The sequence below is a fragment of the Pogoniulus pusillus genome, chromosome 27, assembly GCF_015220805.1.
Source record: "Pogoniulus pusillus isolate bPogPus1 chromosome 27, bPogPus1.pri, whole genome shotgun sequence".
Classification (NCBI taxonomy): Eukaryota; Metazoa; Chordata; class Aves; order Piciformes; family Lybiidae; genus Pogoniulus; species Pogoniulus pusillus.
In genome coordinates, this window is record NC_087290.1 from 11,096,751 (window position 1) to 11,124,661 (window position 27,911).

Below are 27,911 nucleotides of genomic sequence, written 5' to 3' on the forward strand. Positions count from 1 at the left end.
GTCCAACAGAACTGTAACCAGGGTAAAACTGCATTGCTAGAATTAATCTGGATTATCTTGTGACTGTTTTAATCAATAAGTAATGATAGTCTAAATTCTATACCTCAGCAGCCAACTGTGGAATTCAGACTGGCATTAATTATTGATTAAAGCTATTTCTACCCTGAATTTATCTGCACAGTGTAAATCATCAGTGCATACTGAATCTATCTGCTGTTTTTTTTCTGCAGGGTGTAAAGCAGTGAATATTGCCTTGCTGTTAAAAAAAGATGAACTTTTTATTGCTGACTTGTAGGTTGTTAAAAATGAATTAATAATTACTCTTTAAGGTTGCTGTAGCCAAAGGTACTCTCAGCTTTCTGCAGCTACTGTTGCCGAGCCTGAAGCAGTAACACTGACCTTAATTTTAACTCTTTTCGAGGTCGGTTTTGCTTCCAAGAGGTTTTATTCTCTTGTAAATTCACTTCTCACATTCAAATAAACTGCTTGTGAGAGTCTTTAATGTTGCATTTTCAAGTGTTTAATGTGTATTTGGAGAAGTTTGGAGTCTCAGGAGCTGGTCATGAGTATGTTTGGAAGCAAAATAAATGCAGGCAGCATGTTCTTAGCATGGCCTTGTGCAGAGCAGCTCAGATGTTATCTGGTCTGCCACCTTTACAGGATTTTAGTTTTGACCCTGTGGATTTAATGAACTTTACAAGCCTGTTGTAGAGACTACTTGGAATTCTTACTGAGATCCTGGGTTGGAGTGTAAAGATCTGAGGATATAAAGGGATTATCATGTACTGTCTCTGTGTTTTGAGAAAGTACCTTTTTAACACTGAAAATGGCATTGAAAGGATTAATTCCCTTTGCTTGCTTAAGGAAGAAGGTATAAGCAGCACTGACATTTCAAAGATAAGGGGAAGTAAATCCTAGAAGACCTCTCTCTGTGGTGGTGTGAAATTAGTGCCACATGAAGAATGACTTCCATTATGTGTCAGATTTTCACAGAATCACAGAACTGTCAGACTTGGAAGGGACCTCAAAGATTATTCAGTTCCAATACTCCTGCCATGGGCAGGGACACCTCACACTAGGTCAGGTTGCTCAGAGTTCCACCTACCCTGGACTTAAAAATTTCCAGGGATGAAGCTTCCACCACCTTCCTGGGCAACCTGTCCCAGTGTCTTTTCCTAACACCCAATCTGAGCACTGGGTATTTCTCTCTCTTCCCTCTAAGGTCAGTTTCCATTAAAAGTTCTTCAGTTTACTAGCTAGGACATCTCAATGCTTGGAGGGTGTTGGAATCACATACATTTTGGGGTTGCCTCATTAATTCTTTGTTTTCTTCTTTGCAGGATTTTGCTACCCGGGCCAAATTGGCTGTCCAGAACCTGGTGCAGAGGGTTGGGTTCTTTGGCATTTTGGCCTGTGCTTCAGTAAGTTCATTTCAGTCACAGAGGGGTTTTATAATCACCAACTGCAGATTGAATACAGTGCAGTGAAATTGATGTTGTGAACTGTGGCTTGGTTTCATTTGAGTCCATATGGCTCCTCCTGCCTTGTTTGCCGTTGCTGTGTTCTCTGCTTGGGGAAATGGAATGGTTGTGGGGCTGGCAAGTACAACAGCATGGAGAAACTCCAACGTTAGTGAAAACACAATGAATTCTACATCAAAGTTCTGTAGCTCAGCATGATGTGGTGGCACCTGATTAAAACAGGTCAGTTCACTAGAGAGGCAAAAGGCCTGTCACAGCCAGGAAGACTTACCAGAGACTAAGATGGTCTTAAAATGCAAGAAGCTTGTTTCAGACCAGAGATGTGTGCAGCATTAGATGTTGAGGCTGTGTCTTCTCACTCTCTTCTGTGTCTGTGGGTATTTGGCAGATGAGATCATGTGCCAACTGACAGTTAACATGTTGGGACCTTCTCAGCCCATATTATTATCATGAGCCATAGATTCTGCTGGAGCCGTATTAGAATTCCCTGAGGTGTTTATGTCTTACAGTTTACAGTGCTTGGCATCTTCAAATCCAAAGATGCACACAGGTTGAGGAGTGCCAGGCTGCCTGTATAAATCTTGACCAGGATATCCATCCTTGGTGATTTTCTTAAGTCAGCTCAGAAGACGTCTTGGGGTCAATTAGGAACCAGAGACAGCAGAAAGAGGGAGCAAATTCTCAAATCATGGCTAGATGAGCTGCAAACTACTTGCTTGCTTAGAGGGGAAAAAAAAAGCTCCATCTCTACTGATGCTCATATCTGACTTTAATCACTGTATTTTAGTGGTTTAAGTAGCATAATACTGTTCTTTTGGAGTAGAAAAAAAAGTTGAATCATCTCAGGTTAAAAGCTTTCTCTGGAAGCTCAAAGAAAACTAGTAGGAATGGGTCTCTTATTCTCTTATGCCACACGAAGTGTGGGACATCATGCAGGGAAATGTGATTACAGTGAAGGGGGGGAGTGTAGATCCCCTATGATCCCATTCTTCTGGAACATCCACAGACATGAGCCAGCTACTCAGCCATGAGGAATGAATTCTACACTTGTCTAGCCTCTCTCTTTAGCTTCCTGAATTGCAGAGATGACAATTTTAACTATTTACTGGAATGTAAGTAACCTGTGTTAGCTGGAAAGGATTCTGATTGTAGCTGCTGGCATACAACTTCTGTTTGCTAATCCTTTGAACTGTCTCAATGTTTGGAGTGCAGATGTAACTTACAAGCTGTTCTTTAAATCTTTCCATCCATTAAGCTCTTTGGCTGCTCCTTCGCTGCCTCCTCTGACTCATTACCCTCTAGTCACCATCTTGTGAGACAGCCCTGCACAGGCTGCTCTGTCTGCCTTGTGTCATCAGAACAGCAGCTTGTAGGTGGCAGGGATGAGTTACTGGGGCGGCTGGAGAAGGTGAGGTGTGGATAAATGGTCAACATGAGGAAGGAGTTGGTAAACAGGAGAGGTGATGTGCAAACTCTGAATAGTTCCTGCTTAGCAATACTTAAACATTTGCTTAACTTCTTACCTACTAACTGCCCTCTTCTGCACAACTCCCAGCTCCAGCTTCCTCCTGCTTATATAGGCAGCTCCGGGTTGGGGGAGGGATGAGGAACCATGAACCCATCACAAAGCACTTGAGGGTTTGTAAACATATTTACAGAATAACTGCAGAGCAGCAAGAAGAAGAGCGGGGTTAAATATGGCAGAGGCATGGAAAAGCACAGGGGTGCCCAGCTACACATTTTTGTTCCATTTGTAGGTGAGGAAGGCAGCCCCTATGTGTGCCCCTTGCATTTGTGTGTTCCCCCACAAGCTTTTAGGACTTCTCTTCCTTGTTTCTGCTTCTCCATATGCTAGAAGGTGTCTTCTTTACTGGCTCCCCTTAATTGTGGTCTGTCTTTTAGAATTGAAAGAGAATTTTAGATGGGTGTACTTTTCTTTATTAGGGGCCCTGCTTGTGCAGTGGTGATGACTGTCCTAGCTGCAGGTCCTTTGTCAAGCAGTGGCTTCTAATTGCTACCTAAACCCACTACCAAATTAAATTTAACACTTCACCAGTTTATCAGTGTAGTCAGCTGGCTGCAGTGTTGTTTAGTGGCAATGAGAAAGCTCTGTGTTATTGTCTGGAGCTTATTTCCTATGTAAAGGCAGCTCTGGGGAAGGAGCAAAGCAAGAACCAGCCCTGGAAGATCCTTGCTCGGACTTGTGAGAATTTGCCCTCCTGTCTCTGTGGGCTGCTGTGGCAGCTCTCACTGCTGCTTGTGTGTGTTTGTACAAAAGCAAAGAGCAAACCTCACTGGCCTGCTAATACACTCTGGTGTGGACCTCTTGAGTAACTTCATAGTGCTATGTGTAGTGTAGGGAAGAGATGCAGTTACCCCTGCCCAAGGCATGCTGCTCCCTCTGTGCTGATAGTGATTAAAATGTGCTGTGAACCTACAGCTTTCAAAAACATATAAGAGGAGGTTGGGATGAGGTGGGGGTTGGTCTCTTCTCCCTTCTATCAGGTGATAGAAAGAGAGGAAATGGCCTGAAATTGTGCCAGGGCAGGTTTAGGTTGGAGATTAGGAACAATTTCTTTGCTGAAAGAGTGGCCAGGCATTGGAGCAGGCTGCCCAGGGAGGTGGTGGAGTCAAGAAACATGTGGATGTGGCACTTGGGGAACATAGTTTTGTGGCCATGGTAGATGTGCTTGGGCTCAGTGGTCTTAAAGGTCTCTTCCAACCTACATAATTCTGTGATTCTATGAAGAAAATCTCAGACCAACCAACAAGGAACGCATTTGAGACCTGGAGCAGCTTTGGCTCAGGAGAGCTATGATATGAATAAATAATTTAGTGGCCTCATATGCCTAAGACAGCTCTCAAAGGAAAGAATCATTTCAGCTGACGTGTAGCAAGTTGAGAGACCCTTTTGGGGCATGATTAGAGACCGTTTCAGGTTTCTTCCTACGCAGGTGGTGGTGTGGGTGCTTATAAATTTGAATTGTCAGTCTGTAACAGCTAAGTATAACTCTCCTAAGTTCTCTCACAGATTGCAGATTTCCCTTCAGTCAGTTGCAAAGTTCAGTGTCTTTTAGGTTCTTTCAGTCTCCCCCTTGTTTGTTTGTTTGTGTAAGAAACCAGCACAAACACTGCAGCCTGTAATGGGCTGCTACTGTGCGTGACACATCCCCCATGTGTCCACTCAGACATCCTGCCCTTGTGATGTGTGAAAAGGTTGCAATTTGGATGCTTTCTTACTTTAAATTCCAAAACATTTTGCAGATAGTATCACAATAGCAAATTTCAAGCCAAGAGTGGAACAAAAACAACAACCGAAAAGGAAAATAAAGAGGGTAAGGGGGGGAAAACCCAAACCACTTTTAATTTTAAATGACTTGCATATGCTTAATAAAATCTAATCAGTGCTTTTAAACTGGATACATCTGGCTGTAAATACCAGGTTTTAATGTACTTGGAGATGGAAGTCACTGGGGATTGTTCGGAGCACTGCCTTCCAAGAGTGATGTGCTTGTCAGGGAGAAAATTTGATAAATCACTCGAGGAGGCTTTGCTGTGGTTTCTGTGCCTTTCACGTGGACATTTTTTTTGTTAGCCTCTTTTTTTGCCATTATTTAAGATCCAGGGGGTAAGGAAGGGACCATGAGAGTGGAATTGTCTGGGACATCGTCTAGCTGAATCCTAGAGGCTTAAGCTATGTGGTGCAACATTAATGTTCTTGTGAATACTAAAACAGAGTTGTGGATGGAGTTGAATGAGGGGAAAATGTTCATTTTTCAGAGTTTCTAAGTCTGTTATGTTCCTGTTCACCTCAGTGCTGCAACTCATGAGCTCTTTTCCCTTGCCCTTCATAGATCCCAAACCCTCTCTTCGACCTGGCTGGGATAACTTGTGGACACTTTCTGGTTCCCTTCTGGACCTTCTTTGGTGCAACCTTGATTGGGAAAGCAGTCATTAAAATGCACATCCAGGCAAGTACTACACCTCCCTCGGGGCTCTGAGGTGAAGACTCTCTTTGTTTTTTCTCTTTTGACTGTTACTTCTTAATAAATTCTGGAGTCTCCCTTCCTGACCTGAAGTAATGGAAATTAATTTGGTGCAAAGGATTTACAAGAAAGGATCTGCTGGGCTTCTTGTGCTCTCAAAACTAGGCAACTGAGTAATTTATAGCTACAAACTAATGAGCTTGCTGCCTACACCACTCAGGAAATTGGTGGTTAGCCAAGTTATTTACCTAGGGGTTTTACCAGACTGAAAGGACTTGATACTCATAATGAACTTGCCTTTTTGGGACAGATGCTGGTTTCACAGAGCACTGCAGTCTGCCCTGGCCGGTTAAGCCACACTTTTACATGCTCCCTTTTATCTCAGTTAAATGTATAGAGGAAAGCCTCAGTGCTCCAGGGCCTGCAGAAAGCAGTCTTAGGGTATGGCCCTGGGAGTATTGTCCATGGCTTTCAAGCACAGATTGGCAATTTTTTATGTTCTTAGGATGTGCCGTTTTGAAAGGGTTTGACCTCAGAGCGTATCCAGGTTTTCTTGCCCGCTCACAGCATCAAGGGTTAGAAGGGGACCTCTGAAGATCATCTAGCCCAGCCCCAGCTCAGAGCCTTCCTGGATGTTCTGAATGTGACAATCAGACTCTCCAGGACCACTTTGAATTTGCATCACCATTTTGTCCAAAGGCAGATGAAGCAGAGATTCCCTGGCCACTCCTTACTGGTGGCTGCGGTCAGTGCTATGTCATGAGCTACCTCACTCTTTGTGATGATCCGAACCAGCATTTCCAGCTGGGGTTCGGAGGCTTGAAACATCTCATAGGACTGATGTAGTGCTTGTAGCTGTCTTGCTTCTTGGAAGTCTTTTGTCACTACATTAAAAGAACAGAAGCTATTAGTAGTATAAAATTACTTCTCTAGTACACTCATCGAGGTGCTTAAAAATCTTTCTCTTGCCATGAGCAGTTAAGCCTTCAACATTTTCCTTTTTCTCCTGTCTTTTTGTAAATGGTTATTTTACTTTGCCTAGTCCTAAACCAGAAAACAAACAGGTACCTGAAAATTCTTTCATTTATTGTGATAGATCAACTTTTTCTCCACACTTTTTATACTGTTTCTGCTTTTAAATCTGTCTGCTGTTGGAATTTCTTCTGGCAACACAGGGAAGTGCAAGAGTATTTGTGTAATATTCCTCTTTCTTTAATTGTTTTGTGTAGCTAGCAGAATGTTTTTCTATGTTAATTTATAGTGCTCCATGCTCAGATCAAATGCAAGTGAGAAAATAAGTCCCAGTGTCCTGCACAGTTGGTAAATCATCTTGTTTTGTAATATGTTTAGCTATTGGAGCTCTCTTGTCAGAGATGCTTGGTTTCAGGCATCCTCTTGTGCAATAGCCTGGATGTTTTGTAGTGATCTTGCTGTAATTTGGAATTTGGGAAATGTAAGAGTCATGGAAAAGGCTCTTAATGAAATCTTTCTCTAGACAGGAAGCGAGTGGCTCTGGTGTAGTGGCCATCCTGGAGCTGCTTGTAACTGGCCTCTTCCTGCAGACCACAAAACCATTTGCTAGTCACATCCCTTCTTTCCAGACTAGCGAATGCAGTTCTCGTTAGATCATGTTTAAATTGCTTTGAGGAGACTGTGGGAACTGTTTCTGTGTGTGCACACAGCTCCACAGGGCCCTGCTTACTCTGCAAGGGAACAGAGCTGTCATGTAGGACAAAAGTGGAATCAGCCCTGGCTGCCTTAACAAAATTTAAACTTGTGTTGAAAGGGAGGGATAAGGTTATGAGCAGTTGGATCTTCTGCACAACAAGTCGTATGTTAGAGAAGTCTGGTCATCAGGGCCTACAAGAAAGGTGGGGAGGGACTTTTTAGGATGTTAGGTAGTGATAGGACTGGGGAGAATGGAACAAAACTAGAATTGAGTAGATTCGGACTGGATGTTAGGAAGAAGTTCTTCACCATGAGGGTGGTGAGACCCTGGAATGGGTTGCCCAGGGAGGTGGTGGAAGCCTCATTCCTGGAGGTGTTTAAGGCCAGGCTGGATGAGGCTCTAGGCAGCCTGCTTTATTGTGAGGTGTCCCTGCCCACAGCAGCAGGGCTGGAACTAGATGGTGCTTCTGGTCCCTTCCAGAAGGGAATCCACTTTGGTGGATTAGAGACAGGGAATCTTCTTTGAACAGGCAGGTACCTGATGGCTCTTCCTTTGTTCTTCAGGGTTTCTGCTGTGCTTCTGTCTAAAGCACGTGAACTGAGCAACTAAAAGCTCTATTATTTTTCACTTCTGTGACGTGGAAGTTGGTGTGGCTGTGTCAGGGGATGTGAATTTCTCTGCACAGTGATGACTGTTTTTCCATTGAAACTTTGTTGACGGAGTAAAGTGACCTTGGGCTTCTGGGCAGCTCAGCTTGGTTGGTGACAGAAGCTCCACAAACACTGCGAGCAATGAAATCTATGAGGAAGGAGAATAGCAAACAGATTCTTGCTCTCCTGCCTCCTGCCAGTCAGAGGGGGACCTGGGGCCACTGGTGGACAGCCAACTGAATGTGAGCCAGCAGTGTGCCCAGGTGGCCAAAAAGGCCAACAGCATCCTGGCCTGTATCAGCAGTAGTGTGACCAGCAGGATCAGGGAAGTGCTTCTCCCCCTGTACTTAGCACTGGTCAGGCCACACCTTGAGTACTGTGTCCAGTTCTGGGCCACTCAGTTCAAGAAAGGTGTTGAGATGCTTGAACGTGTCCAGAGAAGGCACAAAGGCTGGTGAGGGGGCTGGAGCACAGCCCTGTGAGGAGAGGCTGAGCAAGCTGGGGTTGTTCAGCCTGAAGAAGAGAAGGCTCAGGGCAGACCTTATTGCTCTCTACAGCTACCTGAAAGATGTTGTAGCCAGGTGGGGTTGGTCTCTTCTCCCAGGCACCCAGAGACAGGACAAGAGGGCACAGCCCTCAAGCTGTGCCAGGGCAGGTTCAAGCTGGATGTTAGGAAGCAGTGTCTTTGCAGCAGGAGTGATTGGCATTGGAATGGGTTGCCTGGGAGGTGGTGGAGGCACCATCCCTGGAAGTGTTTTAAAGGAGGGCAGATGAGGCATTTAGTGCCAGAGTTTAGTTAATTAGAAGTGATAAGTTGGACTCGATGATCTCAGAGGTCTTTTCCAACCTGGATAAGTCTGTGATTTTGTATGAAAGAGTATTGAAAAATAAAGGTCTTGAAAGAAAAGAAGAGGGAGAATTGTGTGTGAGTGCTGGAGAGAGGCTGTTTGGTTGGAAAGGAACATCAGCTGCCATAGCTTATTGTCTCTGCTTCCCTTCTGATCAAATGTTCCTCTAACTGATGTTTTCCTTCCTACAGAAACTCTTCGTTATTATAACATTCAGCAAGCATATAGTGGAGCAGATGGTGTCCCTCATCGGGTGAGTAATGCTTTGACACGCTGATACCTTCACCCATTTAGTGGAAAAATACTGGAGGAGTCAAATAAGATGTGCTGAAAACTGTGCTGTGCTCCCAAGGGCAAGCTTTGGTCAACACAGAAGTTGGGTCTTATTTGCAGCTTAGTTCCTCACCTCAAGAGCTTCAGGTAGGAAAGATGGTCAGATGGCCTGAGTCTGTACTGCCAACCGTTAACTTACACCCAGAAATACAACACAGCTCCTCCAGTTACAGGCAGCTACACTTCTAGCTGCAAACGGACTGGAGGTTTTGATAGATTTTATTCAGTGTGAGCATATAACCAAAGAAATGAAAGAATTGATGTGATTTATGCAGTGTCCTAACATGACAACAAACATCTTCCATCATCTGAACTACCTCAGGCATTTAAAACCTCACCTAAAATACCTGAATGAGAAAATGGGTGCAAAGAGTTTCATCTCCATTCACTGAACTTGGGTTTTTTTTTTTCCCCCATAGGAGAAAATATCAGGTTTTGTAGATGAATTGATTTTGAGAATGTTTGTTTCTTGATTATTTTTGGACTAGCTTATTTAATAATTGCTTTGAATTATTTGTTTGTTTGTTTTAAAGTTTGATTCTCAGATTCAAATTAAAAGAAAAAAAACTAACCCCAGCTAATGACAGTTAGGGGGAAAAAAAGCCCCAAAAAGACAATTAGACCAACACAGATCTATGTTGCTTCTGAGTTCAGGTGAAGGTTGGACACTGAGGAGGAAGCCTTAGGTTTTTGCTTCATCTCTACCTGCTCAGTCATGAAATTCTGGGTAACTTCAAGATCCATTGTTGATTTAACAGTTCCTGCCTGCTAATCCAGCACATAATGTGGCAACAGTGCCTCTCCAACCCTGCAAAGGTTTCATAGACTGCTTGAATGCAAAGTATGCAGCTTAATTAATTTTAATTTAGGCAACTAGATGAAATCATATGGATTGCATCAAAAGTTCATGCACAGGCTTCAAGGGAATGGTTATGGTGTTGGAGAGGAAAGCCACTCCCTGCTTCCAGTGCACTGCTCAGTTTAATGTTAGGGATAGAGGCTTAAAGTTGGAAATGTCTCTCTAGTATTTCAATAGAAAGCCCCAGTGTTGTGTGCTTCAGTAGAGGGGCTTGGGGAGTTTTATTTGGTTGGTTGGGTTGAGTTTGGTTTTCCTAAACTAGATACCTAGTAGGGATCCATAAAATAGATTCCAAGAGGTGTCTACTTTTCCAAGGTCTTGTTACATGGGGCAAATTGATTGACACTTTGCTGTCCAAACTGCAACAGCTATTTTCACATCAAGTCCCAAAAGCCACACTCCTCAAGCACGGCTGGAAAGAATTCCTTGTAGAATATGTGAACTTGCAGCTGTGATGCTACACACAAAGCAAAGAAGCACCAGAAGAAACATTCTGGGGCATCGCATTAATCAAACAAAGCCTGACTTTATGACTTCCTGATCTTCTGATTGGGCATCTGGCTTGTACCAAACTTCAAAATTAATATGTGGCTTTGAACATTATTAAAAAGAGAGAGAGAAAGAGAGAAATATTGCTTCTTTTAGCCATCATTAGTTAGCTTCTTAGAGTAGAAACACTCTGTTTCCTGCTGCCTTTTGATCAGCACTGTTGCTACCTCAGGTGTATTTCCAAAGATTTACTCTCCTGCAAACCCCTGAGCCAAAACTGGTAGTTTTTTCCCTGCTTCATCTGTCTTGGAGATAATTTTGCATCGAATTACTTCGAATGCGTTCACAAGGCCTCTGCTGCATTGGGATTTTGTTAGATGGTTGATGTCAGAGTTCAGAAATGTTCTCGGGAGACAGTGAGATTTTTGGAATGTCCTGGTATTGACTTTTCTCAAGCTGTCTGCTAGCATTACCTCATCAATTTCTTTTAGAGTGGAATATAAAACATGGTCAACAATAGCTTGTATTAGATCCCTTGTTATTAAATTAAAATACAGTTCTGTTTCATGGTCGCTAACTTTACTTTAACCAAATTGTATCCCACACAATGACTTGAGAGTTTGTCAGTCTGGGATATTGCTCTTGCACAATAGGAAATGTCAAAGCACAATACTCCGAAATAATGAATATATTAATATACAGGAGAGCTAAAATCTAGACAGAAGATTGAGTTATGAGATAAAAGTTCTGAGGCTCTTTGATTTTTTTTTTTTTTTTAATAAGCCAGGGAGAATTTCTCAGTTAACTACATGAGTCTCAGTCAAAAAGCCAAAATGATTCACCTGCAGCCCTGGCTCAGCAGTTGTTTGCTCGTCATTGCACACTGAGCTTACCATAACCAGGCTGCTTTATTAGCATTTAAGGTAATTTGATTTTACAGTTTTGTCAAGGTGTCCACTACTAAAGGGTCATAAAATACTGTTTATAATATGGAAAGAAAAGTGGGGGGAAGGTGTTAGGAATTTAAGAGGTTGTTTAGAAAACAAAGTGTTAAGCACTATTGGTAGGAGGTGTAGAAGAAAAGGTAAGAGAGGTGGCAGCAGCAGGGCAAATGGCAGCAAGCCTTGTTGGGATGAGGAGGCATGGCTGGATGGAAAGGGAAGCCAGCAGCAGTCTGGAAATCAGAGCTGAAGAGGGTTAGAAACATACAGGTAGCTCCCTTGGCTCTGGTAATTCTCAACCTGTTTTGCCAGTCAATAGTTTAAAGCTGTGTTGTTGCTGTTTAAAATGCTGGCAGAGGAGAATGTTTACTCTCAGGCTGGATTCCCTCCCTGAGCTTTTGTGAGGGAAGATGGTGTCTGAGAGTTGTGCCTTGCTTTCTGTCACTTGGAGACTTTAACTTACTGATCACCCTTCTAACAGCTTTTGTGCTGGCTTTAAGGCCAAACTTAGCCTGTCTGAAATACTTCTTTATCATGTGTGTTGTGGGTTTTCTTTTAGCTCTTAAATCTTTCCATTAAATTATTTTGCCTACCTACAGCTGCAGGACTGTTTATGAAGTCAACCTAAGCATACTGCTTTTAAGCACCATCGTATTTTCTTTGAAGTGGCAGTTGCTAATGTGGATTAAGAATTCCCAGAATACTGCTAAAAGAAATAGTCCTGAAAGCACAAAGCATCCACAGAACTGGCTGCCAGCAGTTCTGGGTAAATAAATGTTCAGAAAGGAAAAAAAACTGATTCTTTTTACTTTTATCTTTAAATTCAGCATGCTTGTTCATGTGAAAATGAGCTAAGAGCTTTAGAACTTCAACGGCTGTTGAAAAAGTCATTGAATCGTGGGATGGCTCAGGTCAGAAGGGATCTCACAAATCATCTGCTCCAACCTCTCTACCACAGGCAGGGACACCCCTCAGCTAGACTCTGCTGCTCAAGGCCTCATCCAACCTGACTCTGAACACCCCCCAGGGAGAGGAGGCATCCACAACCTCCCTGGGCAACCTAAAAAGAGAGGCTTTATAGCATAAACAGGTTTTTATAGCATCAGATAGCACATGGCCTTCAACTCATCAACTGTTGAACTTCTGTGGCAAGTGGTAGGGCTGTATCCCTTGGGGACAAATCCCACTCTTCAGGCAGATTCACTGACTATAGTTAATGATAAACTCACTCAGCAGGCTGCAGAATGCTTTAATTAGAGGCTGTGTTAGTTACTGAAGGAGAGTGTGAGCACTGAGGAGTGCTCCTGGTACCCCAGGCATGTCATCTTCTCAGCAAAATGAGCCCCTGCCTGTTGCAAATGGTGCCTGGCCAATTCTAGAGCTAATCAGTTCAATTACTGAACTGAGTCAATAAACTACATTGACGTTTAAATAGAAGCCAGTGAAATGCCTGGCTGAAAAAAACCTCTGCATGCTTCCACGGATTTTGGGAAGTGCATTTGTTAGTGCCACGTTAGCACTGGGAAGTGTAAATCAACAAACTCTGAAAAACCTACCCCAAAATATCAGTGCTTCTGAAGAGGCTCTTAACCTGCTGGGCTTTGTGCAGTAAGCTTTCATGCTCCCCAGCTATGCAGGCCACTTTGAGCGATTGCCTGTCTTAAAGGAGAAATAGTTACTTGAACCATTGCCTCGACAAACCAGTTTGCTGCTATTTATTGTGCTGTAATTCCTTGCTTCACAACTTAATCTCAGTTGATTCTTGCAAGGAGCACGATATTCCTTTCAGGAGGAAAAGTACAACTGGTGACTGATGTAACTGGAAACTTTGCTTAAAGATTGTGTTATTCTTTCCCAAAAGAAATCACAATGTAGGTGTAGGTTCTCTCTGTGTGAGTCATGAAGCTACAGTGAAAATCGGTTGTTCTAGGGTGGAAAGAGCCTTTCTTTGATGTACATTGAGCCATGGGATTTCAGGAGGCATTCAGCAAGGGTTGACCCCATCGTGTGGCCAGGTCATCTCATGCTTCAGGTAGTGCTGCTCCAGCTAGAGCAGCATCAGAGGAGTCAGGCTTGATGTGCCAACCACACTTTCTGACTTGGTGGACCTTCAGCTTGAGTGCATGCCAGAAAGGTCCCTGCTCTGTTGGATTGGCACCTTCACTAAAGGGTACTAGGAAAAACAGATTCCAATCAATACTTCTCGTTGGGTTTGATTCAGTTCTGCTACAGAGATTTGAAGTGGCTGGGTAGCAGGGCAGGAGCTTCCAGATCTCCTGGGAGAGCTGCTCCTGGAAGGTTATACCAGTACACCTGGCATTTCTTGGTGCAATAAATCAATGGCTCTCCTCCCACAAGTATATCAGAAACCTGTGGGACTGTGCCTTCACAATACACCCCGTGCACAATAGATCAGCTCTGCGCAAAAAAAGCCTTTAGCTTCTTGAAAGGGACACAGATGTGGATGAAATTTGAGTAGCCTTGTTGTTGAAAACCTTCCAGTGGATCACAACAGAAGTGTAAAAGTTTATTTGCAAAAGGCTTGTAGGATTTAACTCCGAACAAGCAGAGCTGCTGCTTTCTTAACTGTGTACAGAAACCTATCTGTAAAAAACAAATAGGAGTTTCCTTGCAAAGAGCAGTATTGAGTACAGTTAAGAACCAGCAGTTCTGAGATGTTGCAGTTCCTATTTTTGAAAGCATCAATTTTAACATCACAGAATGTCCCAAGAAAAGCAAAAACAATTGTAGCCAGCTTGGTTACTGTGGCTATTGGAGCATAACTCCAGGTATAAATGACATCAAATGTGGAACAATTTTAGCCTAGTAATCTTCAAATTCTTTCTTCCTTCTGTAAAGCAAGTGAATCTGCCAAGTAGCCTTTTAACCCCCAAAATGTTTCTGTTGGTCCTGACCATAAACCAGATTTATTTTCTGCAGTTCTAGAAGGCTGAAGGCAGATAACATTGAAGTTTCACCCAGCGCTCTGAGGCCGAAGTGGTAGTGATAGAAGCTGAAGGCTGTGGTTACTCCTCCAATCTGGGAGCCCAGGTCTTGCCGCGAACGCTCTGAGCCAGGCTCCAGGTTTGCTGCAGCATCATCTGTCAGGGCTGAGTCAAGTGGGAGGCTGAGGTCCACCCTGAGTCACTGCAGGGTCCTGGTGTTGGCAGAGCCTCAGGGAAATGGATGGTTTAAATACTGTGAGAACCTTTATCAGCACAGGAAATGACAGCTCATTAAAATACTAACCGTTAAGCCTGTTTAGATCACTGTCTGGAAAAAAATTAACCATTGAAGGTTCAGCTCCCTTGCAGGAAGAAAGGTGCGCTGTTTAGTGAGGGAGTTGAGCAGCTTCACTGATTGCTCAGTGGCACAAAGATATTTCCGTTGGAGTCTGTTTTTTTCAGTGGTTGGTGGAGAGTCTGGCTTAGAAGGGCATTGATGCTATGCTGGAGCAAAGCTTCCAGTTCCTTTGGAGAGAGGGATGGCTAAAAGAACCAAATCTGGTGTCTGTCACTAAATGCCTTGGGGATTTTCAGCTGCGAAATGGATTTTTACACAGATTCAGACTGCATCAGGTTGGGAGGGACCCTCAAAGGGCGTCTTTGCTTATGTTCTTACAGGGGTGCAGAGAAATGTGAGAGAAATGTGCAGAGAAAGTCGGTGTGGGAGGGCCTGCTGTTGGGTGTGATGGTTTAATGGTGTTTTGCATAATTGTTCAAAAGGTGAAAGCCTTTGCTTGGGCTCTTCTGGCCCAGCTGTCAATAGCTGATCTGTTCTAAATAAGTTACTTGAAGATGTTGGAGGTACAGGGAGGGAAGGCTCCATCCCAGCATACTCCCTCCTTGCTTGTCACATTCTTCAGTGCCACTTAACTCCCTTTTTTGTAGAAGGAGTTAATCCCTGGCCTTGGGCCATGCTTGCTCCAGGACTGCAGCCCAAGACCCTGGATGTCTGCAGGCTTTGTGCTGACAAAAGGCGCAGTGAGATTTCCCCCTCCCCGAGTTTGGTTTTCTTGTTGTTTCCAATTTTCTTTCACTGCTGTCTTCGTTTGGAGTCGCAGGGCTGGCATTTCCTAAAAGGATGTTTTTCTCTAGCTGGAGTAGCTCACATAGCTGAATCTGAGCAAAATGTATACGTTGCTGTTTGTCCCCAGGCTGCGAGGAGGACAAAGTGTACGTGCCAGAGAGCCTGACAAAGCCAGCCCCCGCGTTAACAGTTAAACGCTTTTTCCAAATTAGCAGGCTGTGGATCTTAGCAAGATCATCCATAAAATGGGCTTGTGACTCAATATTGCATCACCTTTCCAAGCAGGGCTTCGGTGGGTTGCAGCCCGGGAGCCTTGTTTTGCACCATCTCTTCAATTCCTGTAGTTCTCATTTCCCTTTGGATTGCTATTTCCATGATAAAATAAGACTTCCATGTTTTAAAACCTCTAAGTGCTTAACGCTTCTTGTTCATCACAACTGGGGAGCTGCATCCAGTTGTTTGGTGAGCTGCTGAATAGGGGAGAACATTCAGAACTGAATGCCGCTGAAGTTCTTATTTACATTTTTAATTTCCATCAGAATAAGTGGGGTTTAAGAACTGCTTCATCAGCTGCTTCTTCATCACTTGCTGATAGAGGCCTCTTACAAAGGAGACAGTTCCATTAGCAGCAAACCCCCCACTGGATTAATGTGCCTAGAGTGGGAGTTTCTTGAAAAGAGAGTTGCTGGTTCTATCATTTCTGTCTGACAGAGTATGTGACTCTGTACATGTGTTTTGATAAGATGGGAACTTCATATCCTGAATCCTGGACTGATAGAGCTATTGTGAAATGTTAAGACATTGCTACTGAAACACAGCATTTGAGAGAGAATTGTCCTTCAGTGCAGCACAGCTTGGTGTAGTCTCAGTGCGCCCAGTGTGTAATGTGTAATGGCATTAAGTCAGGAGTTGTCTGCCCTCTTAAAGATGGGAAAAGAGGCCTTCCAGAAGTGCAAATGTAATGATTAACTAGAACGACAGAATTATTTTGGCTGGAAAAACACCTCCAAGATAAGTTTTTTTAAATGATTTGAAAGAATTATTTTTAATCTCAATTAAAAACTGCAGCTGACTGGGCACTGAGCAACTTTCTCCTACTTGTGAAGCTGGGCATAAGGAAAATACCTGAGTTCTCTTCCCCCCCTCCACGCCCCAGCTTTTCTTTAGTGCTTGATCCACGGGCACTTGAGGAAAACTCCTACCTACAGCTCCCAAGAGCCTGTTAGAAAGATTTATTTCCCCCAAATCTTTCCTACCACTTCATGACTAGTGACAGCCATCGAAGTTCAGTCTTTGGGAAGCCAGCAAAGAGCTGTGCATTGTATTCTGATAAACACAGTGTAGCTCAAACTGCAGGAGAGATTTTGGGAGTCACATTCTCAGACTCTGAATGTGCTGTAAGTTTTAAACTAAGGCTAGCCCAGCTTTGCTGCAGAGTCCCTGTAGTGTGGGGCTTCAGTTAAGAGGTGAAGTTTTTCTTTAGTTGCTGGGAAAAAAAAAAAAACCACCTAATTTTTAGAAATCGTGGCTTTTAATTAAATAATAATAAAATAATAACAAAATATTCACAGTGTAATAGCAAAGAAGAATAACAAATAGTAACATAATAAAACCAGTGAAAGTAATCATAAACTTAATAAACTACTTAAGCAACCTAATGAGCAATAAAGTTAATAATAATAAAGTTAATAATAATAAACTGAATTATAAAAGTACTAAGTTAACAATAATTTAATGATTATTATAATTGTAATAATAAAACACAACTTAATAATCCATTTAATTCCAAACACTGGCTAATATCTTCTGTAAAGAGGCTTCAGCAGTGTTTTCTACACTGAAACTAAATCCTTAATGGGTGTTGATGTTGAAGTATTAAAAAGGCAAGGAATGTTTTTTACTGAGATCTGTGATTTTCCTGAATTTAGGCTGTACCAAAGGCAAGTGCAATTTTTTTTCGGGGAGAGTTTTTTTTTTCAGTTTCAATTTCTTGAATTGAAACCTTGTTCCATTCTAGCAGAGAAATGGCATCAATTAAAACAGAATTGGTCTTGAACTGTTCCTAAAATTTTGTCACCATCTAAATGTCTTTAAAGGTTTTTTTCCTACCAAGAAAAAAATAATTAAAAAAAAATATATACAAAGCATCCCCCCCACACACACTCCCGAATTATTTTGGTAAAAAACTGTCTTTGATTTTCAAGTAAATGTTGAAAGGGCAGAACACACAAGGACAGCAGCACCTCTCTTCCTAGGAGCAAATCCTTGTTGCTGCTAACTGCAAAATTACTAACAAGGACAGCAAGTGGTGCAGTCTGTCTGGGTGCTCCTTTTGACAGCTTCTGATGAAGGATTTTTTTTTTCCTTCTTTTTTTTTAATGAGAGTCTTAAGCAGCTCGCTGAGACTTCCAGTTTAAGCCTTTAAGAAGGGAGGGCAGGCTGTGTGTTTGGGGTTTTTGTGTGTGTGTGTGTTTTGTTTTGGCAGATAGAGACTACAAAGTGTGGACGAGCTGAGTTTTATTGTGCACCGAGGGCCTTTTATTTTCTTACCCTTTCATATTCTGTATTTGAAAGACAATGGGTCTGGTTCTCAAAGGAAAATGCAAGGATTTACGGTTAGATAATTCTGCAGGGTTATCTTCCAGCATCTTCACTGCCGAAGTCAGATGTGGTTTGCCTCTAGACTCTGGAAGTGCAGCACTCTTGAAGGTGTAACTTAAAGTCTGTTGCTGAGTGGCACAGAATTCTGATGCAGATCTGCTGCTTCTGCCTCTACCTGTGTCTGCTCTGAGTGTAAACCTTGAAATTTTGTGCTGCAGGTTTTCCCCTTCGTGCTTTCAGAAGAGCAGGGTTAGGGAGCTGGACTTCACTAGGGTGGGAATACCACTCACTTGGTTTTAATTCAGTAAAATGAAAACCGATTTCAAAGACTTTTAGATCTTAGAATACATCTTTGCTTTGGATATTAGGTGACAAATGTTAGCTGCCTGATTAAGTGATGGAGTTTTGCCAAACTGATACTGTCCCACTGAAATGGGATTTCAAGAGTTTTCTTCCTAGGACTGTAAATTCAAGGTTTTGTAAGTGTTACTCTGCTTCCTGTTACTCTTTGCTTAAATTTATGCTGCTTTTTGGTTTTTTTTTTCCTTCAGCATTAAAACTTCTGTGAACATGCAAAATATAGCAGACTTTCAGAAGCCAAGGTCCTTGCATTCAGGATCTTGCAGCTCTTCACTTAGCTTTAATACGGTGAATGTTGTGCACTTAATTCTCAGTCACGCTCACAAAAGAGTAAAAAGAGCTGAATATTTTAATTGGGAAAAAAAATAAAATACAACAATTAAAACACAATAAAAGCGTTGATGGACCAGGATATCTTCGAGCTGTCTGAACTTGGCTTTCATGTCTTTGTTCTGTTGTTTCATGCTAACTGGGCACATAGTTCAGCTTTCAGGCAGAAATGGAGGCATTTGAAGAACCTTTCTGTTAGTCATTCATCTTTCCTCATCAAAATATTCTTCATTTCATAATCATGCAGAAGTTTAAAAGTAAACTACTACCTTTCAGGAGCTTTTCCAGGCTTCCAAGTGTCATGTGAAAAAAAAGAAAAGAAACCTCAAAATGTAACTCATGTTTCAAACTGTGACTTGTGATTCGGAGAGCTTCCAGCACGAGTCTTCAGCCTCCTGAGCCATGGTTCTGAAGCCCTAGAAATGAGTGGTAGCGGCTGACGCACAGAAATCAGTGGTAGACGTTTACACTGCAGTGTGTGAGGTGGCTGGAGCAGACCTGGGGTTCTCACTGCTTCCTCCTTTTCTGTCTGAAATGTTACCCATCCAGACACAGAATTTACTCACCCCTTTGTACCATGGTGCTGGTGAATCATGAGAGAAGCAATCTTGTTCTTGGAAATACGCTCCCAAAAAATTAGTTGCCCCTGGCTCTACTGAAGGAAGAAATTTAGTGGAGGAAAGTGAGCTACTTTGTTTCTTGGGTCTGTGCGTTTTGATAGATGTCCTGTGATTAGAAAGTTGCTGTTTTTTCACTGGGCTTTAGCCTAGAAAAGGCAACATTGTGTCAGATCGGGAGACTGAAATCATTGTAGATATCTGAGATTTTGAGGTGCAGCCTTTCTGCAGTCCCTGGGAGAGGAGATGATCATTTGTAAAGCTTCTCTGTGTCTTGGTGTGTGAGAGGTGTGTTTTTACTGAGTCCTGCCTGAAGTGTAAAGAATTGGAACGGAAAGGTTGAAATTTAGCTGTTTGGGGGTTTAATGCAGACCATATTAATTTCCTTAAAAACAAACAAACAAAAAAGCTATTTTCTTTGAAATTTGTTTATCAGCAATGGGAACTCTACCATGCTGGAGTTAGGAGTGTTGGTGTATGTATGTGATGAAAGCTTGGGAGCTTTAGATGGTGCTGGTGTTCTCAGCTGCTGGTGGTGTTAGTGGTGGTTTCTCCTGTGTGATACTTCGGTTTGGGGAGGTTTAAAGTGTCTTAACACTTATTAAAGCGCCGCGGACCTCCCGCAGAACAGCATTGTGTGTATGTAGACTGAAAAGAAGTCACCGTGGTTGTTTCAGCTTGAGGTCAGGACAAGCCGTGGCGCTTGCAGGAAGGAAGCTGAAGGCTGCTGCGAGCCTGTCCAGCACCTTCGCGCCGCTGAGGTGGGAGAGGGTCTGTTAATTCCAAAGCGTAATCTGTGCTCTTGCCACCCTTAACGCAGGAACAAGGTGTTCAGTAATGTACTGCAAGCTTTTGTGCGAGTCATCTGCCATAAACCATGGCATGATTCAGGAAAGGGTTCATAGTTCCCCCTTTGTCCTTTGTTAATCACTGACTTGTGGGAGGCGCCTGCAGAATTCGCTAATGCAATTCTTTTTGGGTAAGGATGACGCACAGATTGTCCTAATAAGGACTTAGCTGGAGAAGGGGGCCGGCTCCTTTGAGGAGATAGGGCAAGTCATAGGGCGAGCAGTTTCTTTTTTAACCGAGGGATGACACAAGCACAAGTCATTTCCTTATTAATCGGTTCAAACCAGTTCTTACAGGAACTGCTGGTGATAAATGTGGGACTTCTGAGAAGTCATTCATTTGATTCTCAGCGCTGCCCCAGCTGCCTTCTCCTGGGCTCGAAGGAAATGCTGCAGCTCACAGCTTCTTTCTCTGCTAGCAGCAGCGTGCTGTGTCACTGCTTTGCTCGAAAAGCTTTTTCTTTTGAAGCACTTTTTGAGGATCTGGGGAAATAATTTCCCTTTCCGAAGTGGCAGAGAAAAAATGATGAAATGCACTTTATTTGGTGTGATCTGTTTTCTCCAGTAGCACTGCCCTGCCGGGCTGTTGCTCAGTCTGAACTTTGTTCTATTTAGGTCAAAGTGGTAAGTTTGGGAGGAAAAAAATTTGTTTTGTGTTTTTTTTTCTTGTTCTCCCCTATTTTGTCTTGTTCTCTGGGATGAACCTTGCAACAGTGCTATCCCAAGTATAGGTCCTTCTCTTCAGAAGCCATTTCAAGAATATTTGGAAGCTCAGAGGATAAAACTTCACCACAAATCTGACAGTGGCGTGCCACAGGTAAGAACTTCTCTGCCTCCCTCCCTCTCTTCTCCCCAGTTAATTTTTGCCTTTTCTAGCTGTCTTTTGTCAGGTTTAGCAGTGTAACTTTTGTTTCTGCTTTCCAAAGACCTGCCGAGGGATACAGATAAAAATCTCATTTTGAAAATCCGGGAATTAAAGCTGGGACTCGTTTTGAAAATCTGGGAATTAGAATTAATACTGTAGTTGTAGGCAGCAGGATTTAAAGCTCCTGGAGAATAACGAAAGGAGAGTAAAAACAGTGGCAGATCTTGTCTCTCTTAGCTGCCCATTTGGAAAGAGGAATTGCATTTCCGTGTGAAGTGGTATCTGTGTGCAGCATCAGAGCTTCAGGAGGCTTAATGGCCAGTAAGAGACAATCCTCAAACCTGGAGTGTTTGAAAGGAAAATTATAATAGTGCTTAGAGCCCTTACAAAGGGACAGGAGTGCCCTTTCCTGCTGAAGAAGCATTTTAGAAAACAACCCCCCCAGTAAAAAGTGTTTTGAAAGACATGTCCTGACTTTTCAGTGGGGACAGAGCAACTTGGACATGAATTCCTTCAGAGAGCAAAGCATTTGTAGACAAAATCCATTCGTCTGATTCGGATTTCACATGGAATACTTCTAGCTCTTAAAAATACTTCTCTACCCGTTTCTTACCACAAAAGACTCCGTCAGGGAGGATCAGGGCTGGGCTAACTAAATATGCAGATTCTTTTTGTGCACACTGGAGTCATTTTTGTGCAGTGCATTGCTGCCCTCCTTTGACAAACACAAAATCCAAGTTGAGAGTAGCCGTGGAAAACGCTGGAAGTGAGGCTGCCGAGGTTAACTTTCCTGGTGACACCAAGAATCGAATCCTAACGGGGAGATAACACAATGTGGGAGGTTAGGAGAAAAACGTTGCCTGCCGATGGCCTGATTGTTTTCTTTGCGATGAACACGACTGGGAATGACAGTCAAGGGTTGCTAATTCTGAACTCTGAATTGTTAGCAAAGAAGAAACAATGCTGGGAGCAATAAGTCAGGAGCACGCTGGTGAGGCTGGAGGATTCCTCATCTGCCCCGCGGTGTCATTGGCAAAGCCTTTCGCATTGTCTTCCAAGGGACTAAAGTCGGCTTCACGGGGGGACCTGCAGGAATCCTGTCAGCTTGCACTCGGTTCCTGTTCTTAATTTGATTAATTACTTAATAAAAATAGGTTAAGCTCTTCCCTTGCACCCAGAAAATGGAAAAATGCTCCGTCCACCGTGCTCTCCCCTAATCTTCATTTTCTCTCCCCTTCTGTTTTGTCTCTGCAGGGGGAAAATTGGCTCTCCTGGATGTTTGAAAATTGGTGATTTTCATGGTTTGTTATTTTATCTTGTCTATAATCAACTCATGGCCCAGAGCTATGCCAAACGACTGCAACAGAAGATGTACTCTGAAGAAAAAACCAAATGAGCTCGGGAAAACCCCCTTGGAATGGGTTTTAGGAGACAGGGAAAAAATGGCACCTCTTTCACATGTCTAACAAAAAAAATCAGCGTTATTCAAAACGGGGAAAACTTTTGTACCATCTGATTTTCAACTCTAACGAGTTTTTATTTAATTTGGAAAGTAATTTGGATTATTAGGCACATGTTTTTGAGACAAACTGTTAGGTAAGGACTGAAAGCTTTCCAGGTCTGAGTTGTGTTCTGCAGGTTGGACAATGTGACCTTAACTAACCACAAGTGTTGTCCACCCCAAATTACTTCCCAAACTGATAATTTTCAATACTCTCCATTTTCCTGATTTAACTCCTGACCTGGCCTAAGGGTAACTTCTAATTTCAAAGGGTGGCTGATTTGCCTTCTTTTTATTTCCTCTGCCATAACTTTTCAAGGACCATCAAACTGTATATAAATGAACACAGATCGGATACAAACTGCTGCATGTCCCCTCTGGCAAGGCTGTTCTGTCTGAATCCTCTGGTGTCCCATTGCATTGCACGTGCTCATGGTTGGACAAGCACCCTCTTAAACTTCATGTTAGCAGAGGATGATTGATGTCCAAATGCTTGAAGCTGACGTTTTTTATTCTGTATATTTAGAATGAAGTGAGATAAAACTTTATAAAGGCATCTTTGATCATTCCAGAATTTCTTGTGTCAGTCTTTTAAAGCTGTTTCTTTTCCTCTCTGGCTTTTGTATGGCTCAGTTCCTTAGTTTCTTTATTAAGCCTTAATCCATGAACCTCATGCTTACTCATCCTTCCTGCACAAATGGTGCTGAACCTTTGTTTCTTTTTGTTATTGTTCTTTTTTTGTTGTTGTTGTTGTTCTCCTAAGAACTTTTACTTAGCAGAAGGCAGTAGAAAGGATGTCACTTGCTTGAAGTATGGTTAAACACAGACAAGTTAAATAGCTACCAGTATTGTTATCATAAATTCTTCGCAGATGGTTGGCCATTGATGACAGCAGCAGAGGCAATGAAGGAGAAGAGAGGAGGGGAAGGGTCCCAGCTGACAACATGATTTGATACCAAGGCCAGCAGTGGTGTAGAGAACCTTAACCTTAGGCTTTTCAGCTATTTTAAAAGCATTGTTATGAATGGGTGTGTGTTCCAGGTCTAATGTCCATGAGCATAACTACTATTAGAAGTTCCCTCTTTAGTAAGTAGATATCCATCCCACTGGGTCTGCGTTACTACTCTAAGAGCCTTTGAACCATTGCTTTTAATTTTATCCTGGGTGTGAGTAACAAGAATTTATTTGCCTTTCTCCATAGACTCATAGAATTCAATTAATGTTATCAAAAAGGAGGCTTGTGAGCACAACGTAGGTTAGATCTTGCTCTGACGTAGATTAGCTTTACCCTTAGGTATAGGGCAGATGTGGAGCAAGATGTGAGAACACCAATTCGTTCAATCCTGCTTGAATGTGCTCTTGTGTTGGCAAGTGTCGTGACATCTCCATGGCCCCTACCATCCTGTCGGATAGCTTATCCGACTGATGTTGACTGTTGGATCTCATGGCAACAACAGTCGGTAGGCTGTCTGACATTTTGGTATCTTCATCTGACTGTTTGCTCATCCATCATCCAGCTGTTTTCGATGACACATCAGCAAGCACATCCAGTGTCTTTTTAAGTTCAGGGTGGAAGCGAGAAGTCGTGCACAACAGTCTGCGTGAGACACACCTTTGAAAGGTTCACCTGGGTCCTCTGTGAGGTTTGGGAATGTTTCTCCTGTATGTTTCTTGTAGAACTTAGGGGGGAAGGCTTTAATGGGGCACTCTCTGGGTTAGAGCTGATGATTAGGTTAAAAGTAAATACTGGACAAAGTAGTTAAAAGCACAAATACCCTTCATTTGCCCCTGTGGTGAACAATGTTTCTTAAATCTTGGCCCCAGCAGCTCGGTCACTTTTTGGCTCAAGTACTGTCTTTGAAATGAATTAGCAAAGAACTTGTTCTGAGACAATGCACACTCCAAAAGCTATGGTTTATGGTTCACTTTTTTCACTCTCCTAAAACTTTTAATTGTGCACTTGGTAGGAGATCACAGTAGGGCTCAGAGCATTTTGTTTCATTTTTCTTCAGGATTCTTGGATGAGCCAAACAGCTGTTTGCTGCTTTCCCTGGGTCTGGTGGCAGCGTTTTTTTCCCTGTAATCTGCCATTCACCTTAGGGAGCCTGGTGTTTACTTCACACAGTTCTGGCAGTGTCTTAAAGCCTTTTGTGTGAGTAAATGACATGTTGAGGTCCCTGTGTGCTGTCAGATTGAAATGAGGAGACTGTGGAAACAGTAATTAAAAAGGCTAAAAAACCCCTTCCTACAGTTCAAGCCAATAAACTTTATCTTTCTAAATGCTTTAGCAGGCTCCCCATAATTATGACTCCTGGCTTACTGCAAAATCTCACTAGACAAATTGAAAGCTTTCTCCCCCTTCTATTTAAATATGTTTACATACATCTAGAGCAAAAGATAACCTCTTTGTATGTGTCTGTGCTGTTCTTTTGAAGCTTTTTGAACACTTTTTCAAGAAGGGACTGGGGGTTGGATTGGATGATCTCCAGAGGTTTCTTCCAACCCTTAATATCCTGGGATCCTGTGACTCTACTTGCTTCTCTACCTGTTTAGCTGCTGGGAGATAATGAGACTTGGTAAAAGGCAAAAAAAAAAAAACAATAGAAAGTTCTGCAAACCTAATGAGACTTGCAAATGGTTTTGTGTTTGCTTAAATAAACCAACAAATAACTGTTTCCCGGTGTTTATTTCAGCTGGGTTGTTCCCATTTCTCCATATTGAGCTGTTTTAATGCTGTAAAATTTGTTGCCCCACAGAGAGTGTGATCTAGAAGAGAAATCTGCACTTGCATTTTGTGGCTTTGAAGAAACACCCAGAGCCTTCGGCACATGTTTTACTCCCTTAATCCAAAGCTTCCTTTTGGTTGCACATATGTTCAGTGACACAGGGGAAGCAGTCACTCATCCAGCTTAAAGTGTCTTAGGGAAAAATCGGAAGTGGGCTCTGTGGCAAGAGAAACTTTAGCTGATTCTTCTTGCAGTTTAGACAGTAAATAAATTGTTTTGCTTGTTATATTTTCCCTGGGAATTACTGCAAATCACAGGGAAGTAAGAGCCCTCCCAACAACTAATGTTTGGTTAAACATCAGAGATGACTTTGAGGTGATAGAGATTGCTTTTTTTTTCAGTCTTACCTGTGGAGCATGGCTGAATCTCTGCTTTCAGCAGTGTACTGTAGGTAGGAAGCAAAGCAGAAAGTTGGCTGTATTGCTAGCCTGACAGTTTGGAGCAGCACATCAGAGCTGAGGTCAGGTAGGATTGCAGCTAATCCTCTTCTTGATTCTCTCTCTACTTGCTGCCTGACCTGTGCACTGCATGCAGCGGCTGTGTGAGATGTGAGCATGCTGGTGTGCCCCTCTCCCAGGCAGATGCAGTGTACTTCATCAGGGCAAGAACTGTGTTGATGTAAAGCTGAAAAATTCAGACTGATCTGTGCCAGGCTGAGCCAAGAGACCAGTGGAGGCCATGTGAGATGAATCATCCAGTTCCACACTTCCCTCAGCTCCATCAAAACCATCCGGACACCTCCTGCTCCCTGTTTCTGCTTATAGTTTCTTGCCTGCATCTCAGTGTCACACTGAGTTTCTTGTTAAAGCAGCTCCCTTTGAGATTACTCAGCTGCCTGTTCATGCTAAAAGATACTTGTCATTAATACTTGAAGATGGCTTAAAGCCGTTCCAGAAAGTCCTTCCCTGCTGTGCTTTTGGGTTTTATTATTTCATTTGTTCGAATCAGCCTCCCTTTCACTGCAGGCAGTGCTAATTGCAAACACAGATACTGGGGATGTTTCCCTGATTAGCAAGCACAAATATAAATATTAGTGAGCATAACTGATTGCAGGTGTAAAAGTGGTGATTTGGGGGTGTTGCTCAGAGGTAAAAGTAGTTCAGTTTTCTTTGAAGCACATGTTTTTAAAAATACCTTGTAATCAGCTGTTAAAAGGTTGGATGGAATTACAGATAAGGGGATTGAAATTGCTCTCTTGAGATTTAAAATCCTAGAGTTTTTACTGTAAATTTGTATATTTGATTTTATTTTTGGAGGGGAAGAAGGAAAATCAGTAAGTCCTTTGCCCAAGCCTTTGTAAGCACCAAGTGGAGGGTGAAAGTGGGAGAGCTGTAAGCCAGGGAGAGTTTGCTGCTGTGCTGCCTCGCCTCCCTAAAAGCAGTCTGGGCCAGGTGAGGGTTTAACCTCTGGAGCTTCAGTGGAGGTTGTAAACTCTTCAGGAAACAGGGAGAGAAGCAACTGTCTCCCTGTGAAACACCCTGGTAAAGCATTCACAACTAGACTGAGGGTAAATATTTGCATATGCTCTTGCAAACTCATTTTTAAAAGGATTAGACTGGAAAACTCTGAGCCTGCTGTGACTTTCCTAATTTGAAGCTCTTAACTGAGAGCATGAAATGCTGGCATTTATTTCTTTCTTCATTTCACTTGCTTGTTGATGCATCCAGTCATCTCTCATAATAGACAGTGAAATGCTGCTTTTGGTAGTGGTGGGTGGGGGAAGCTGTGACAGCCTGAATTTGTTGGCCAAAGAGCAAAACGAACTCAAATACAGGAACTATCATCAACTGCCCAAACGCTGTCTGGCTCTGTCACCTCCCAGGTAAGAACAAGGTGAGAGAGCCCAGCAGTCCTCAGCAGGCTTCTTGGGATGCATCAAGAATTCAGCAAAATGGTAATGTGGTCCAAAAAAAACCCCATCACCTGACAGCTACTCTGTGCTGAATTTCAAGTGAGGAGGCTGCTGAGCTGTGAACTCATCCAGCCTGTTCTGTTCACTGCTACTGATGTTCAGTTGCGGTAAAACAAATGTGGACCTGTGAAACGGGCCAGGTTTTGGTTTAGTTTGCCTTTGACAGTGCTGGAGGGGATTTTTATTCTTCTTCACTAATGGAACAATTCAAAGAGCGTTGACAACAGTAGCACTAAATCAAAGGTCACCTTTCTTTAACTCTCCTTTGTCAAGCTGTTCAGATAGGGAGAAGCAAGTGTGCTGCATCGTCTGTGTTGCAAGGGGGTTACTCCCAGCTTGATTGTTCTGCTTTCCCAAGAAGCTTAAATGAGTTGCCCCGGCAGCTGGTAATAAGGAAACTGGCTGCTATTTCCTGATGAAAGGCAAGGGATTGGATTTGCCAGCTCAATGTATTGTTCCCTGCTCCCCGCACCCTGCAAAGCCGCACCCTTCTCCCGTGGCCTCAAACTGCTTTCTCTCCGTGTACAACCTGGCAGTTGGTGTCTTCTGTGGTGACTGCTGTGCTTTTCCTGCTTGAGAGGTCCTGTCAGGGGCTGGCTGTGTGTTAGCATGTGTGGTTTTAAGATAGAACACATCGGGTTTAGGGGTTTTCTTTTTTATGCTAATGTGGCAGTTGATGCCTCCTGGTGAGAGCTAGTTGGAACTTCTTGTTTCTTGAATCACAGAATTAACCAGGTTGAAAAAGACCCCTGAGATCGAGTTCAACCTATCACCTAACCTAATTAACTAAACCATGGCACTCAATC

The 27,911-nt window shown here is 42.9% G+C and overlaps 1 protein-coding gene and 1 long non-coding RNA gene across 2 annotated transcripts in view; both read left to right on the plus strand.

Moving 5' to 3' along the window:
- The window catches only part of VMP1 (vacuole membrane protein 1), a 76,720-nt gene extending 54,229 nt beyond the window's left edge, over positions 1–22,491 (plus strand). Inside the window, 7 exon segments of the mRNA XM_064165925.1 lie at positions 1,341–1,421; positions 5,336–5,452; positions 8,826–8,887; positions 20,756–20,858; positions 22,161–22,185; positions 22,188–22,235; positions 22,238–22,491. Of these exon segments, the coding sequence (XP_064021995.1) occupies positions 1,341–1,421; positions 5,336–5,452; positions 8,826–8,887; positions 20,756–20,858; positions 22,161–22,185; positions 22,188–22,235; positions 22,238–22,302 (501 nt within the window). The 3' untranslated portion in view covers positions 22,303–22,491.
- Positions 22,492–24,126: 1,635 nt separating this feature from the next.
- On the plus strand, positions 24,127–26,236 carry LOC135187295 (uncharacterized). The gene is made up of 2 exons (XR_010307295.1): positions 24,127–25,658; positions 25,771–26,236. It is a non-coding gene; the product is annotated as an uncharacterized LOC135187295 (long non-coding RNA).
- The last annotated feature ends 1,675 nt before the right edge of the window (positions 26,237–27,911 follow it).